We start from the raw sequence: 15,758 nt of genomic DNA, 5'->3' as shown, positions 1-15,758 counted from the left end.
TCACCCCGCTCACACCTTGGTCCATGGATTATATCTGGTGTCCAGTTTCTGTAAAGCAGGAGTGTGTTTCCGCAACACAGCCGTGTCTTCTCTGACCTTGGTCAACTTATTCCAGCTGACGTTGAGCTCTTGGAGCTGCCCTAAACTCTGCAGCCCCTCCAGAGTCATCAGCTCGTTAAAGCTAGCGTCCAAAACCTCCAGGTTGTGCTGAGGAAACAGGCGACAAGTTTTTATTCGTTCTGCCTCTGGAGTGTCTGGGGTGTTTTCACATATTATAGTCCAGTAGACTCAGTTTGATTGGGAACCAAAGTTGCAACATTTGTTGCATTTTCAGCTCGTGCGGTTAACTTTCACTCTGTGGAGTGTCCAACGAACCAAACCTTTGGAAAAACCTGTTCCCATCCTCGCCTGTAGTGGCGCTGCACCAACAACCACTGCAGTAAATGACACAAAAACCTCTGAAGAACAGAGTAGACTGCACTGCAGTCTATACTTCCTGCTTTTGGAGCAATTTGCGGTCTGCTTGGCATTCACATATGCATTTGAACCACGCCAGAGTTCACTTCAACCCTAAGTTTGTAGGTGGACGAGATTTCAGTCTTTTGGTCTGCATCAGATCGATTGATGTGAATTCTGATGCGTTTGGTTCCCCAAATGAACCAGACGTTCTAAACAAACAAACTAGAGGCAAACTAAACAGGGCAGACTTTCACACCAGCCCTGTTTAGTTCACTTTCATCAAACTCTAGTTGTTTGTCTAGAACGTCTGGTTCATTAGGGGAGCTGTGAACGCCTAACTATGATGTGGACCAAAAAAGTGAACTCTGGTCCAATTACAAACCTTGGTATCAGTTCGGTTGACGTGAACTTTGGCGTAGTTCGAATGTATGTGTAAACGCCAGAGATGGAAAACAGTGCAGGGCATTCTGGGTAAATACATCTTCAAATGCGTGAGGCTAGCCCTTGCAGGAGAAATGCCTTGTGGTTTTCTGCCAAAGACAAGAGAAATCCTCCAAACGCTAAAATTTGGCACTACCCCATTTTTGTTTACATTTCGTAAAAAAGAAAGTTATGCTCATGTCTTCAGAAGTTTCTGTGTCATTTCCTTCAGTGGTTCTTGCCGCAGCGCCACCAAAGGCGAGGAAGTAAACAGGATTTTCCAGAAGTTTGGATCGTTCAACAGTGCAGTGTGAAAGCGAACCACACCAGCTGCAATGTAAGAAATGTTGCAATTTTGGTCTCCAATTGAACAGAGTCTACCAAACTATCAGGTGTGACAACCCTCTAAATGTTTCTCATAAAACTGCTGCAATATCATTTAATTTGGTCCTTTTGGGTGGCCCCATACACACTATTGCATTGATTTTATAAGACTATGTTTACCAAGTGAGAGATGTCATCAAGGCGTGTGAACTTATTGAAGCTGATGGTGAGATGTCTCAGAGCTGAGAGGCTGGAAATCTCTTTGATTTTACTCAGACTGTTACCATGAAGGTTGAGGACCTGCAGATTCAACACAGCAGTGACAGATCACTGAGAGGGATGTGAAAAGAGTTAAACACCTTCAAAGGCCTTACAGTGATCTGACTGAGGATGTTCGCTCTGGCCACACTCAGCAGGGTTCTCTCATCAAGGCTCAACAGTTTTGGCTGCGGCTTCAGAGTGGGATCCATGCTGAGGGCGGCGACGTCCGCGGTGGCGTCTTCAGAAAGAGAAACATCCCTCTGTCCACAGCGGCTCAGGTCTTCTCTGTTCTAATAACCCATCAACATGTTCAGGTACAGAACCGTTTGGTCAGTGCTGATTTTAACAGTAAAACAAAAACATTTATTTTTATGTACTGCTGAGCTTTAATGACATGTTTGAGCTGAATTTAGTAATCATGCAGCTGATTTGGGTTAAATATCTTTTAGACATTTTTAATTTTACAACATGCAACAGCAAAAATGTTCAGAAACAAAATTTGTGTTCCCACATTTGGATTACTGATCCAATAAAAAAAAATTACACATCTTGACACCCCCACGATTATTTGATTAAAGGACTTAGGCAAATTGCATCTTGACTGCTTTTAGCTAAAATTCACTTATAACATGACATTTTCCCCATAAGTGAGATAACCTGCCAATGGAGCTATAACTTTTTTTATGAATATTTAGGAGTTACTGTCTTAAAACAAGCTCTATATCTTGCTGAAAAGTTACTTCTAACTTAGCTTTGTCTCATTTAAAGTGGGCAAAGGTACTTGCACTAGAAACTAGACAATACTTGGTAAGATTTTTTGTTTGTTTTTGCAGTGTAGAGAGCTTAAATATCCAACCAGAGTGATGCCAGAAGCTTTTCAGTTGTACAAAGATAAGTCAGGAAAAAAAATACTCAAATTACCGTAGTGATATATTCAAAGTGTATGATGTACTCTGGCAGGATGAGCTCATGGTCAAATACAAACCACTGCCTCCGGTGGTGGAGCCCACCCTCAGCGCTCTGAGACATTCTCGCTGACGTGGGTCTCTCTAAAGAACAAACACAAGGAGATCCACTGAAACTGACCGGCTGCAAAAGTAAACTCTTTGAGTTGGGTTCAGGGAATACCATCGCTTCCTGCAGAGCTGTCCCTGGGGTCCAAGTATTGGTACACAGAGTAGACGTTGGGAAAGCCGTTTCCCAGGTCACCAGGAACAGGCAGGCTGTTACCCACAAACACCTTACAGACAATAACATGGCCTGCAGGGGAACCATAAGACTTCAGCATTTAAAGCATGGAGAGAGAAGGAACCGGGTAATTTTAATAAAACTGTCTCACCATGCCTGAAAGGGATTTTATCTAACATTTGCTTGGAGTCACATTGGTTGGCCTGCTGCAGCAAAAACTGGATTCTGGGTTGTTCAGAGACAGCTAAACTGTTGGATAAAGGGACAGCAGCCTTTCTTTCCAAACCCTAAAAATACAGAAACACAAAAGTTAATCAATGTTAGACTGAAAAGTAATAATCAAGAAACTGACACTTTGCTTCTTTGCACAAGAATGTTAAGAAAAGCTTTTATCTACTCTAAGCGGTCATTGATTTGAGTTGTCTGAAGACATGATCTTTTTATATATTTCTATTTTTAAAATAGTGAATCAACCAAAGCAAAATAAATTTATTTACAGTCCCTTATGAAAATATTTGCTCCTTAAAATTCTTCACTTTTATTAGACCTGAAACGATTAATCTGATTAATTGTGATGAACTGATTAACCGTGAACTAAAAAAAAAAGCCATTTGCTGAAAGAACACACTAAAAGCAGTAATTAAGTCAAAACTGTACAAAAATACATACATTTAGGATTAAATGTGTACATTTGAAGATAAAAAAACATTTTTCTATAAATATGTTCAAGAACTCCACCAGTGGCATAGTTTTAGCTGCTTCAAATTCTGTAAACATAAAAATAAATAAAATCTCCCATTAAGCACCTTTTGTTACACATTTATTAACCAGTTAATCGAAAATCTAATCACCACATCAGTCCTATACTGGACTGATGTTAAGTTCAGCAGAAAGGACTGAGCTGCTCACATGCTGATGTTTAGAAGTATTTTATTTTTTAGCAGCAGATGCATCCTTTGCTACAGATAATCAAATATTAAACTTTTACTGCATTTTAGGAAACAAAATATTTATGATTTAAAAGAGAAATTAAATTATTTGTTAATGTACTTCTAATATTATAGAATATGCTTTTTATCCAATTAATTGATTAATCGTGAGAATAATCAATTACTAAAATAATTCTTAGTTGAAGCCTTAATTTTTATTGGAATTTTATATGATGTATAAAAAATGCTAGGACTTGAAATACAACAAAACTTACAGGTAACTTTTCAGTAAGATAGATGGTTGTTTTAAGTCAATAATTTCTTAATAAAATTGCATGATAATTTCTTTTAGCTTTTATTTTATTTTTCCTCCTTTCTTGATTTTACTTTTGTCTGTTAGAAATAAATAAATAAATGAATATTGATCAAATAAAACTAGATCCACTGGCAGATTACTTGACTTGGAAAATTGGAAAAATGCCTTAAACGTGAAAAAAAATCTGCCAGTGGAACTTTTTTTTATCAACATTAAGGAATTATTTACTTAAGATAAACTCCTATAATTTTCTGAAAAATGACTTAGTTCTGTATAATTTCAACACTACTCTGATATTTACACAAGAAACTGGACAAAAATACTTGATAAAACTTTGTTTTTTTGCTCTGAATACATAAAATCTTGTGGTAGTGACCTGGTGAAAAAAATCAATGGTAATGAACATTTTGACAAAACACTGCATGCTTAATTTTCATAGTAATTAATCTGTGTCAAACAAAACCAGTCAGGTGTTTCTAGCAGCTTGCTCACCTTCATTTGTTTGGTGGTTTTGAAACCCTCCTCTAAAATAAATAAAGTTTCCTCAATCTCACTTGTTTCAGGGTCAGCAACATAGAATAAATATTCCAGTCGACGTCTGTAGTTTCTGTTTAAAAAAAAACATGCCTGTATTCCACAGCACGAAGTGTAGACATGCAGAGGCTTTAAAAGGCATTACGCTGTCATTTTCTTTACTCACTGCAAGACGACAACGGATTCTTCTGTGGAAAGAAGGCTGTGAAGCTTGTCTTCAAAGCGAAGCCTCAAAGCGCTATTGTGGATGCGGAAAACCCTGTTAATCTTTATGTCTGTGATCCTAAAGCTCGTGTAATCGGATGGAGAGAAGCGGGAGAGCAGCAGGTTGCGACAGGAAGCGTACCTGTTGGTTTGAAAACATAAAACAAGCTTTTATCTGCTCTATGCAGCTTTGACCTACTGCAAAAACAAAATTATATTCTAGACTGTCTTGGCCTATATTGCTACACTTGAAAAAAGACAAAAACAATTTAATAGTTACTTTTCAGCAAGATATACGGCCTTGTTTTTAGTATATATTTCCTTAATATTGATGGAAAAAGTAGTTTCACTGGCAGATTATTTAATTTATAATCAATCCCCGTGTTATAAGGTTGAATAATCTGCCAGTAAAACTAGTACTGTACTTTTCCAGCAATATTAAGGAATTGCAGACTTGAAACAAGTTATTTGTAATTTTGTCTTATTTCAAGTGTACTAATAAGATATTTGCACCAGAAACTACACCACTATATTTGGTAAGATTGTGTGTTTTTGCAGTGAGAATCTTGTTGATGAAGACCTAAACCAGTACCATGAGTCTATGTGGCAGCCCTCCTCCAAACGAATATTTCCAACACTTTCCAGCTCCACCAACAAAAACTGAACCAAATATTTTGTCTGCTTTGTGGCTTGGATCAGTTCTTCCTCATACCAGGCCTGAACCCTAAACACATACACACAAAAACAACCATTGTTATTCATGCTTGGAAAAGGTTGCATGTTCTAAAACGTTCCAGTCCGATAACCAAAGCGGTTACGTGAATACGCTTATAACTGACAATCATAGCAGCGACGGATGTAAACATTTACATGAGATTATATCCATAATTCAGCCATGGCGGAAGCGCTCATCATCTATCAGCCATCTTCTTCTTCTGGCAAAGTCGGATGTGCCTAACCGCCATTAGCCATCAGAGGAGACTTTAGCATCTTATTCAGCCGATAGAGTAAAAAGCCCCGGCTACGTAAGCGGCGTTTTCGAGAAACGCCATTTTGACGTCCAACCGATTCAGTCTCCATTTTGGCCATTTTACATAACTATTTTTAGAATTATACACAACTTTTTATGAGAGCTCTCCCGGGGAAAAAAAAAAATCTTCCTCCTACTACTTCCTGTCTTCTTTTTCGTGGTTTTCACGAAAAAGAAAACCTATATTAGACGAAATCGATAGAGGATATCGTTTTTATTATTATTATTATTTTTAAAATCTGTGTAATATATAGCAACTCGGTCCACACTCCATTCCAGTAGATGGCGGTAATGCACGTCTAAACGTTGCTTGCCAACAGAGAAAGATGGAGAAAGAGAAGAAGAAGAAGTAGTTGACATCCGGTTGTTGAGTACATTATGTCTATTATGTCTACTGTAATGCGAAAAATTATTTCGACACGGCTGAAAAACCACCTCATCCTAGGGTAAAACCTTTTTACCGAAAAACGTTAGGTTTTTGTTGGTTTTTTTTCCGAAATTGGCGTGTTTCCATTAAGCTAATTCATTTTCGTAATTTCAATTTGCGCAGTGTTTCGGTTTAACGCAGCCATTTACTCATCCATTTTCCTGGTCCATCGCTGCAGTCTTTCCCTCAGTGCTTCTATCTTCAGCAGTATTTTGCGCTCCACGCTGTTAACGTCCAGCTTTGCTCGCTTAGTGAGAGCGTCTTCGTTCACTTTTCGTCCTTCCAATTCTGTCTCCATCTTACTGCTAGGAGTCCCAGGACTTTGTGTCATCATGGAGAGTTCATGTTCAAGCTAAAAATGACACACAGTGCGGTGAAAATAACGTATTCCTATAGTGCTTAAAAATAAAATAAATTTTTTTCCGCACCAGATCCAATTATGGTTTTAATCTGGCTTTTTCTCTCCCTTTCTTTAAAAAAAAAAAATTAATTACAAATGATAGGTTTTATTTCACTCATCCCTTATGCGAATTGTACAACGGAGAATTAGGGCCATGCTACGAGAATTTTTGTTAAATTTCTAGAAAATAATAATAAAATCAACAGTAAAAACAACATTTTATCAGAAGAACGTATTAAATTACAAGGAAAAAGTCATATTAAAGAGAAAGCTTAGTTATCACAATCTAACATTCAGATCAGTTTGTGTGTTCTGTCTTCAAAATATACATTTGTTTGCTCAATTGTTTCAAAATCCTGCTACTGATAATACTATGTATTAAAATATTTAATATTCCCTTATCTGTAAAACTCACAAAATGCTCAGCATTCCTCATTATATATATTTTTTGTGATTTTTCGTGTAGGAATTTTCATAAAAATACGACTTATTTCTCTAGTGTTATGATTTTATTCCGGTAATATTTTGACTTTATTCTCGTATTATTTCAACTCTATTGTCGTACAAATTTATTCTTGAAACATTATGACGTAATTCTCATGATTTAAAATGACCTGATTTCAAAGTCTAAATAAATAGAAACTGTAAAACAAGATGGCTGCCCTGGGCACATCTGAACTACGGAAAACCAAGAAGTGCATTGGAGAAAAAAAATCCGGATTTTCCAAAAATTAAATCTTCAAAAACCCAAAAATGTGACAAATTGATCAAATTGGTTTATCATCCAGGACTACTTATATAGAGCTTTTGCATTTTTGTGTCATACACTTGTTTCAAATCATCGCATAAATCATAATGTGAGACAAATATAACTTGAATAAGAAAGATTTCAGAAATACAAGTGGAAACAGCCCAGATCAGTGGAACCAGATGATTAATTTCACCTGTAGGTCAGATGAAGCTGCTGCAATAATTATTTAATTATTTAGCAGTGCTTACACTTTTGAGGGTGTGACTGAGAGTCCGGATGCATTCCTCAGGCAGCTTCATCAAACATTTCTTCCTTTCCTCTAGAGCAACCTGGGTCTCTCTCAGGTTCCTTTGAGCAAGGCGAACACGCATGTTGTAGTACATCAGTTTTTTCATAACTGCAGACTTCAGAGGAAAGAGGCCAAAATAAAAAATAACAATAAAATGTGCGTCAATTAAATAAATCAAATGTTTTGCCTCTTATTAGTTGAAGATTATAGCAATAAACGCTACATTATATCCCCACAGTGCTGTGGCTAACGGTTATTTTGGCAATCGATTAATCTGATAAAAAATTTGGCATGTTCATCAAATTTTTTTATTTAACCACTTAGGACTATTTATACAATATTAAAAATACAAAATAACTTCTTTTTTTTTAAAACAAGAAAATAAATATTTCATTTCCTAAAATGCAATAATAAAAAAATACTTTCATCATCAACAATTGAACAGAAGGTTCAGCCCTTTCTGTTTGACCCAACATCAATACAATGTAGGGCTGATCTGTTAACAACTGATTAATAATTGGATATGAAAAGGTTATTAATATAATATTTTTTTGTCCGAAATTTTAGCTAAAAATGCCACTTTTGGAGTTCTGTGTAGAACATATTTATAGACAAAGATTATTTTATCTTAAATGCTAAATGTTTACTTTTTTTTACATTTTTTGATTAATTACTGCTAAGACCGTGTTGTTCTTTCAGCATATTACCTTTTCTTAAGTCTGAATACCTCAGTTAATTAATCAATTAAAAAAAATTTGTTGATTATTTCAAAAACCGATTAATCACGATTAATCCGATTAATCATTTCAGATGGGAAACAATCTGTGAATTGTGTAAAATCAACAATGTTACATCATTCAGTGAGTCTTACACTTTATATCATAATGCAATTTTCTTTTATACGTTAATCTTTAAATTGCTGATGTTTGGTTTCCAGTTTAAGGTTTTGTCAAAAGTGTTAACACACTTAATCGCAACCCCATCAACCCACCAACAGATAGGTTGGAGTCTTTCCATCTTAATACCTCAGCAGTATCCTTGATTTGTTTGCAGGAGACATCCCAGTTGTCTAGTCGCTCCAGGCCCGGCATGTGATAAAGGATGTGTATACCGTAGTTGCACAGCTCACACACAGGGTTCAAAGCCGAAGTGGGGTCGTTCAGAGCTAGCTCTTTCAGATGGGGCAAACGGGCCAGATGGGTCAGTTCCTGTTGGAGCAAAACACAAAGACCAGATAGAAGATGATACTTCTGTACTATCAGGTTATTTGATCTTAAACGTGACCTACACAAAACATCTTCCTTACGTTTTTGCACAAAATCATTTATAGATAGAGATTTTATTCTGTCTAGTTTGTGCTGTTTTAGGGCCTCTTCTAAACCAGTTGACTGAACCTGCTGGAGTTCTGCTTGGGTTGCTAGGTAACAGGCTGGACTTGGCTGGGGCTGCTAAGTAACGGCGCAGTGCCCATGTATTGTGACTCAACAAAACAATAAATCAGAATCAGAATTCATTTTAATGTCATCGAGCACAAATAAAACACAGGAAAATGTTAAAAATAGCTACTCCCAAAGAAACACAGAACAACTGGGATGTTAAGAATAAATTTAATAAGTACATAAATAAATACCTATCAGGTTTTAGATGGGTTTACTGTGTTCAGTGAAACAACAGCTCTTGGTAGAAACTGTTTTTTAGTCTGTCAATGATTTCATACATAGTTCCCAGAAGTCTGCCCCGGAAGTGATCCGTACCATCTTAGCAGGCAAGCGCATGCGCAATGGAAAGCGGACCCATGGCTTCCAAACCAACAAATAGAAAATATGTGGACACTTTTAACCAATGCGCGAGAAAATGATACATTAAAATGGCTGCTGTTTGGATCGACCCGTATGAGAAGGAGAAGAAAAATATGTGCACAAGCTGCCTCTGGTCTCATACTACTATAGTTAACTACTCAGTGAACACAAAGAGTGTGTATATCATGGAGGAGTTTTACGGCCTGAAATCTGTGGACGCATACAATCGATGCTTAAACAGATTTGTAAAAACGTTCAAACTCTTCACGTGAAAAACAAGTTTCCGGTGACCTGCAGAGTAAGTACATACTTAGGCTACATGTCCGTCTTAGCTAGCAGATAAAAACATTAGCTAAGCTAATATTGCTATTTCAACAGTACGTACTACAGAAAATATCACTTATATTTATCTTGGACAGATAGATGCACAGAGGTGAGTAGAATACTCAAAAACTATAATCGAGTAATACTTGTAAATTAAAGTACTTGTTCAAAAATTAGATAGGGACGAGGCGAGAGCTAATTCTAAGCTTGTGGTTTGTTTATTGTTGTCATAGCAACTCTATAGCAACTGCCTGCCAAGATTCCTTTTTTTTTTCTTTTTACTTTGTTACAATAAACAACAACACAACTGTGCTGCAAAGCCAAGATGGCTGTTGGCTACAAAGTTCACAGAAGTGTGGCGTCACATGAGAAATATATATTGCCAAAGAACAGCTGGGTGTTTTTTTTTCAAGCACTTCGGCTGTTTTTAGAAAAAGTTAAGAACCAAATAAAAATATAAAAACAAAATGTGATTTTTTTTTTTGTCTGTGTGTGTGTGATTTCAGTCAATTCCAGGTTTATTCATAAAACAATACAAATAAATATATTGGTATATATATATATTTACTACTATTTCAGATCTAACTGTACCTGTTTTTCTCATGTGAGAAATTAAATACGGACTGCTTTTCTCAAAAAAAAAAAAAAAAAAAACTAAACAAAACAAAACAAAAAAATGTTTTCCACCTTTTAAAAAGCACACTTTTGGATTCAATTCAGCATGAATTTTCAGCAGAAAACACGCCGCCCTCTGCAGCTCCACCGGGTAAACAATCGGGGCTGGACAGCGACGGGCTTTCTGGACGACACGACCGAAATCACTGCGAGCAAAAACGCTGCTGGTCAGAAGAACACGGCGAATTTTAAATATTGTGCAAACATGCTTTTTAAATCAGCGTGGGAACCAGTATGTACCCTCTGTTTTGCTGGATGCACGCTGGAAACTCAGTCTAAATATCAGAGAGATGCTGTTAGATGCAAAAAGACATTCTTGGAGTCTGTGGTGAAAAGAGATGCCACACTGAGCTGACAAAGGGACTGAGATGTTTTTCTTTGACCCTGCTGTTATTAAACTTGTCTGCACAGTCAGAGACAATAATTACATTCCTGCAAGCGAAGCAGGAGAAAAGGTGAGTTTCGAGAAATGAGCTGCGGCGTGAAGCCGATCGAATCAGGATCAACAAAAATTTGTGTTCTGTCGAAATGACCTTGTTATGTTAGAAACAATAACTGTGCTTTAAAAAATAAGGGTCTATGCAGCTGAGTGCAGGTAATAAATGCCAAGCTCATGTAAACCTTTAGGAGATTTTAGCTATTTAAATAAAAGTTCTTTATTTGTGGATCTGTGATTAAAAACCTCACTATTATGCTCAGCAAAATCTGTGCAAAATTCCTGAAATTTCGGAAAATCTAATCTAATAAAGACCAAAACGGGTCAGTAGAAAAGTCTAATTCTGGTTTCTAATAAAACAGAGACATGTAATATAAGCCCCTATATAAAAATAACAACCTTCTGTTTTAGACCAGAGAGGTTATTTCACTTCATAACATCTGAAAAATTAGACAGTGGCACACCTGCTGGTGGGGACAAATTTAAGTCCAGAATAAAAAAGGTAAAAAATAGAAATTATATATATATATATATCTATATATATATATATATATATATATATATATATATATATATATATATATATATATATATATATATATATATATATATCTCCTTCGTGGCATAGATTCAAAAGGTATTGGAAACATTCCTCAGAGAGTTTGGTTCATATTGACATGATAGCATTGCGCAGTTGCTGTGGATTTGTCGGCTGCACATCCATGACATGAATCTCCGGTTCCACCACATCCCAAAGCTGCTCTATTGGATTGAGATCTGATGACCATGGAGGCCATTCGAGTTCAGTGAACTCATTGCTCAAGAAACCAATCTGAGATGGTTGGTGCTTTATGACATGGCGTGTTATCCTGCTGGAAGTAGCCATCAGAAGATGGTACACTGTGATCATAAAGTGATGGACATGGTCAGCAGCAACACTCAGGTGGGCTGTGGCGTTGAGACATTGATCAGTTGGTACTAATGGGCCCAAAGTGCCTGGAAAATATCCCCCACACCACTGCACCACCACCAGCCTGAACCGTTGATACCAGGCAGGATGGATCCAAGCTTTCATTTTGTTGACGCCAAATTCTGACCCGACCATCCAAATGTCACAGCAGAAATTGAGACTCATCAGATCAGGCAATGTTTTTCCAATCTTCTACTGTCCAATATTGGTGAGCCTTTGCGGACTGTCGCCTCAGTTTTGTTCTAAGCTGATGGGAGCAGCACCCGGTGTGGTCTTCTGCTGCTGTAGGTGATCCGCCTCAAGCTTCGACGTGTTGTGTACAGAGATGCTCTTCTGCAGACCTCGGTTGTAACGAGTGGTTATTTGAGTTAATGTTGACGTCTTGAACCAGTCTCTCCTTCTCCTCTGACTTCTGGCATCAACAAGGCATTTGCGCCCACAGAACTGCCGCTCACTGGATATCTTCTCTTTTTCGGCCCATTCTCTTCAAACTCCAGAGATGGTTGTGTGTGAAAATCCCAGTAGATCAGCAGTTTCTGAAATACTGAAACCAGCCCTTCTGAACGTGGCATGGTTATTGATGCCAAAGTCACTTGAATCACCCTTCTTCCCCGTTCTGACGCTCAGTTTGAGCTGCAGTGGATCATGTCTACATGCCTAAATGCATTGAGCTGCTGTCATGTGATTGGTAGCAGCAGTTGGACAAGTGTACCTAATAAAGTGACCGGTGAATGTACACGCACACACACGTTTGCGTGGCTATCTTTGTGGGGTCTTTCCATTGACTTTCATTCATTTCTACAGTCTAAACCTTACCCTTGTCCAAACCCTAACCCAAACTCAATTCACACCTTAGTCCTAGATCTGACCCCTGACCCAAAAATAGTGTTTCCCTTTGGAGACCAGGCTTCGGTCCCACAAGGAGCAGGGGGTCCCCGAAGTGTAGAATGTGTCAGGAAAAAGGTCCCCACAAGGTATCACAGACAAACACGCACGCACGCGCGCACACAAGCACACACACACACGCACGCACACACACACACACACACACACACACACACACATATACAAAGCCTTGCATCCTTACAAATTACTGGTATGCCGAAATTATAAACCACACTCCTGTGCTCTTGCTGCTGAAGAAATTATCTGAAAAATCTAAACTGACCAAGACCCCCGACAAATATTTCGAGATGCCCTTTTGTGAAATCGAGGATTTTAATAAGATTTGAAAAAATAAGTAAGCATACTTTTAGGAGAAAGAATCTGAAGGATATGTTTTGGTTTTCAGTCTCACCTTAAAGGAGCTGATCTTGTTCCCGGACAGATTGAGAATCTCAAGGTTGACATTGGGATCAAGGTCGTGGCCTAAAAAAGAGAGAAATGAAACAAATATTCAATAATTTTTTTTCTCTAAAAGCTCCATCAAACGTTACAAAGAGGGAGGATTCAGCAGGCCCACCGATCTTTTCAATGGAGTTATCAGAAAGGTTTAGTTCCCTCAGATTCTTCATCAACTTCAGGCCCTTTGGGGATAAACAAAGCAGTCAAACAAAACGGTAAATAAAATTCAGGCAGACAGTAAACATAATTCATTGTTCCAACCTGAATCTTTGTGATGCAGTTATTATTGAGCCACAGATTCGTCACGTTGACTTGTAGCTCTAAATTCTTTATTTCTTGTATCTGATTATCATACAGGTAGAGTCTTTCCAGCAGGTTACAGTTCTGCAGGCCGGATATCTCCTGCAGTAAAGACGAATTATTATCACTCCATGCTGGTAAAATGTTCTGATCTCAACGATTCACCCAATAGAAGCACCTCTTTACAGGAACACAGACAATTATAATTATGATCATTGGGTTTAGATCAACTGGTACTTCAATCATCTGGTCTTTAATTTATATTCATTTGGTTTTGCCCTATTCTATTCAATCTAAGACAATTAATCGTGATTAATCCATTTTTGAAACCAATTTAATAATCAATTAATTGCTAAAAAAAAAAGTCAATTTGCTGAAAGAACAACATGTTCAGAGCAGTAATTTGGTCAAAACTGCGAAAATATATACTAAATATATTAAAAATATATTAAAAATATATACTGGTACATTTTGTATTTAAGAGTGAATATCGCTTGAAGATATTTCTTCTACAACAAATCTGAAATGTCTTTCAGAGTTTCTTAAATTAGCTTAAATTGATTAAGCTATCAAAAAAACAAGCACATTTGAAAACGTTATACACTAATTTATCATAATACGTTAATTCCACAACAGATGGTTAGAGAATAAAGTCATAACAGTAGGAGTCAAAATAATATGAGAATAAAGTTGTAACAATATTACAATAAAGTCTTTGTATTACAAAAATTAAGCTGAAATAATACAAGAAAAAAGTCATAATATTATGAGAATAAAGGAGAACAGTCGTATGAAAATAAAGACGAAATAAGGAGAATAAATCCCAATATTTCAAAATAACATTTAGTTTGTAATACGACTTTATTCTAATATTTTTTTTCTTAATTTTATAATTTTATTACTTTATTCTTGTAATTTACTTTTTCATTAATAATAAAATGTAATCGCCATGTTAATATGGCGGATTAATTATGAAATTAAGTCTCAATCAAAAATGATGAGACTTCATTTTGGTTTGGTTGCATTTTTTATATTTGTCCACCAGATGGCGCCACTTCCTTCAATCGACACACGCAGCAAAATGTCACTGCTTCATGTTACAAAAGTACAAGTGTGTTTTGTTATTGATGTTGGATAATGGTGATCTGTGTGTGTGTGCGTGCGTGCGTGTGCGTGTGTGTGTGTGTGTGTGTGCGTGCGTGCGTGTGCGTGTGTGTGTGTGAACAGCTTACAGTGAGACTGCACTGAACGATCCAGAGCTCCTGGAGCAGTGGACACAACTCCAGTCCTTCTATTTGTTTTATGCACTGGCCCACAATGGTGAGCTGGCAGAGGTTCGGAAAGCTGGAAAGCCCGATGATCCGCGGGAAACCAGAGAAGAAGATCTCCAGGGACCTGATGCTGTTCCCTTCAGTTGCTATTTTTTCATAGGACAACCCGTTCATCAAGCACTGCCCAGAGAAAACAAACAGATTTGCCTCAACTTTCTTCTTTCAGAGTAGAACGACTACACAAAAACACGCAACTGCAATGTAGAGCTAAAACGATTAATCAGATTGATTACTGAAAAACATTGTCAACTAATTTAGTAATCGATTAATCGTTAACTGGACAATACCATTTCTAAAACATTCCAACAGTAACTAAGAGCCAAAACTGTCTCAAAAGTCAAGAATTTAACTCAGAAATCTAATGCAAAAAACCAGGAAATTTCTGGAAAAGTAAAAAAAAAAATATCCCTGAAATTTCGAGATTAATTTCATAAATTTTTAAGATAAAATTAGGAAATTCCTTAGTTTCAAAAGTGAATAGTTTTACTAGCAAAAAGCAATCTAGTTTTGAGATTAATCTAAGAAATATTATAAAAAACCAATTCAAATTTCTGCACATGAAAAGTGGGAAATTAGTGAGAAAAAAACTCAGAAATTTTGAGATTTATTTCAGAAATCCCCTAGACAAAAGTGAAAATTTCTCAGTTTGAAAAGTCGAAAGTTTGCTAGAAAAAAAATCTAATTTGAGATTAATTTCCCATATATTCTACAAAAAAAGAGACAATTTCAGAGTTTCAAAAGTAAAAAAATAAATAAAAAATTCTGAGATTCAAAACGTACTGTCCTGTGGATTACGGAAAATAAACAATTCCAACCTGTGGACCATTTCTTGTTTTGTAAAGTTTACTGTTGCTGCGTAATCATTCAGTTCCTGCTCATTTTGCAGTGTTTTCTTACTCACCAGTTTTCTAAGCGCCGCCTCCTTCTCAGAGCATTGCTTCTGTTTATCCTTGAGCAACATAATTCTACAAAAGCACAAAACACATCTGGTAATGAAATAAGAGTCACAACAGACGAAAAGAAAGGATGAACCAAACAAGTTGATGT

At 36.9% G+C, this 15,758-nt stretch overlaps 1 protein-coding gene across 2 annotated transcripts in view; it reads right to left on the bottom strand.

Annotated features, from left to right (window-relative positions):
* The window catches only part of lrrc9 (leucine rich repeat containing 9), a 32,067-nt gene that overhangs the window by 16,113 nt on the left and 196 nt on the right, over positions 1-15,758 (bottom strand). The window contains exons 2-18 of one of the 2 annotated variants that reach the window (XM_008400044.3): positions 15,613-15,676; positions 14,613-14,831; positions 13,342-13,482; positions 13,199-13,262; positions 13,034-13,104; positions 8,558-8,740; positions 7,492-7,647; positions 6,242-6,444; positions 5,228-5,359; positions 4,598-4,777; positions 4,390-4,504; positions 2,804-2,939; positions 2,593-2,724; positions 2,386-2,513; positions 1,578-1,754; positions 1,384-1,503; positions 16-207 (exon numbers count right to left, since the gene is read on the bottom strand). In XM_008400044.3, coding sequence (XP_008398266.2) covers positions 16-207; positions 1,384-1,503; positions 1,578-1,754; positions 2,386-2,513; positions 2,593-2,724; positions 2,804-2,939; positions 4,390-4,504; positions 4,598-4,777; positions 5,228-5,359; positions 6,242-6,444; positions 7,492-7,647; positions 8,558-8,740; positions 13,034-13,104; positions 13,199-13,262; positions 13,342-13,482; positions 14,613-14,831; positions 15,613-15,672 — 2,409 coding nt within the window. In that variant the 5' untranslated portion in view covers positions 15,673-15,676. Of the gene's footprint in view, positions 1-15; positions 208-1,383; positions 1,504-1,577; positions 1,755-2,385; positions 2,514-2,592; positions 2,725-2,803; positions 2,940-4,389; positions 4,505-4,597; positions 4,778-5,227; positions 5,360-6,241; positions 6,445-7,491; positions 7,648-8,557; positions 8,741-13,033; positions 13,105-13,198; positions 13,263-13,341; positions 13,483-14,612; positions 14,832-15,612; positions 15,677-15,758 lie in introns of those variants that run through there. The other variant, XM_081603337.1, reaches the window with a different exon arrangement.

This window comes from Poecilia reticulata, chromosome 22 (assembly GCF_904066995.2).
Source record: "Poecilia reticulata chromosome 22, P_reticulata-male-v2, whole genome shotgun sequence".
NCBI lineage: Eukaryota > Metazoa > Chordata > Actinopteri > Cyprinodontiformes > Poeciliidae > Poecilia > Poecilia reticulata.
The sequence above is the reverse complement of the archived record's forward strand: the minus strand, read 5'-3'. Positions and strand labels throughout refer to the sequence as shown.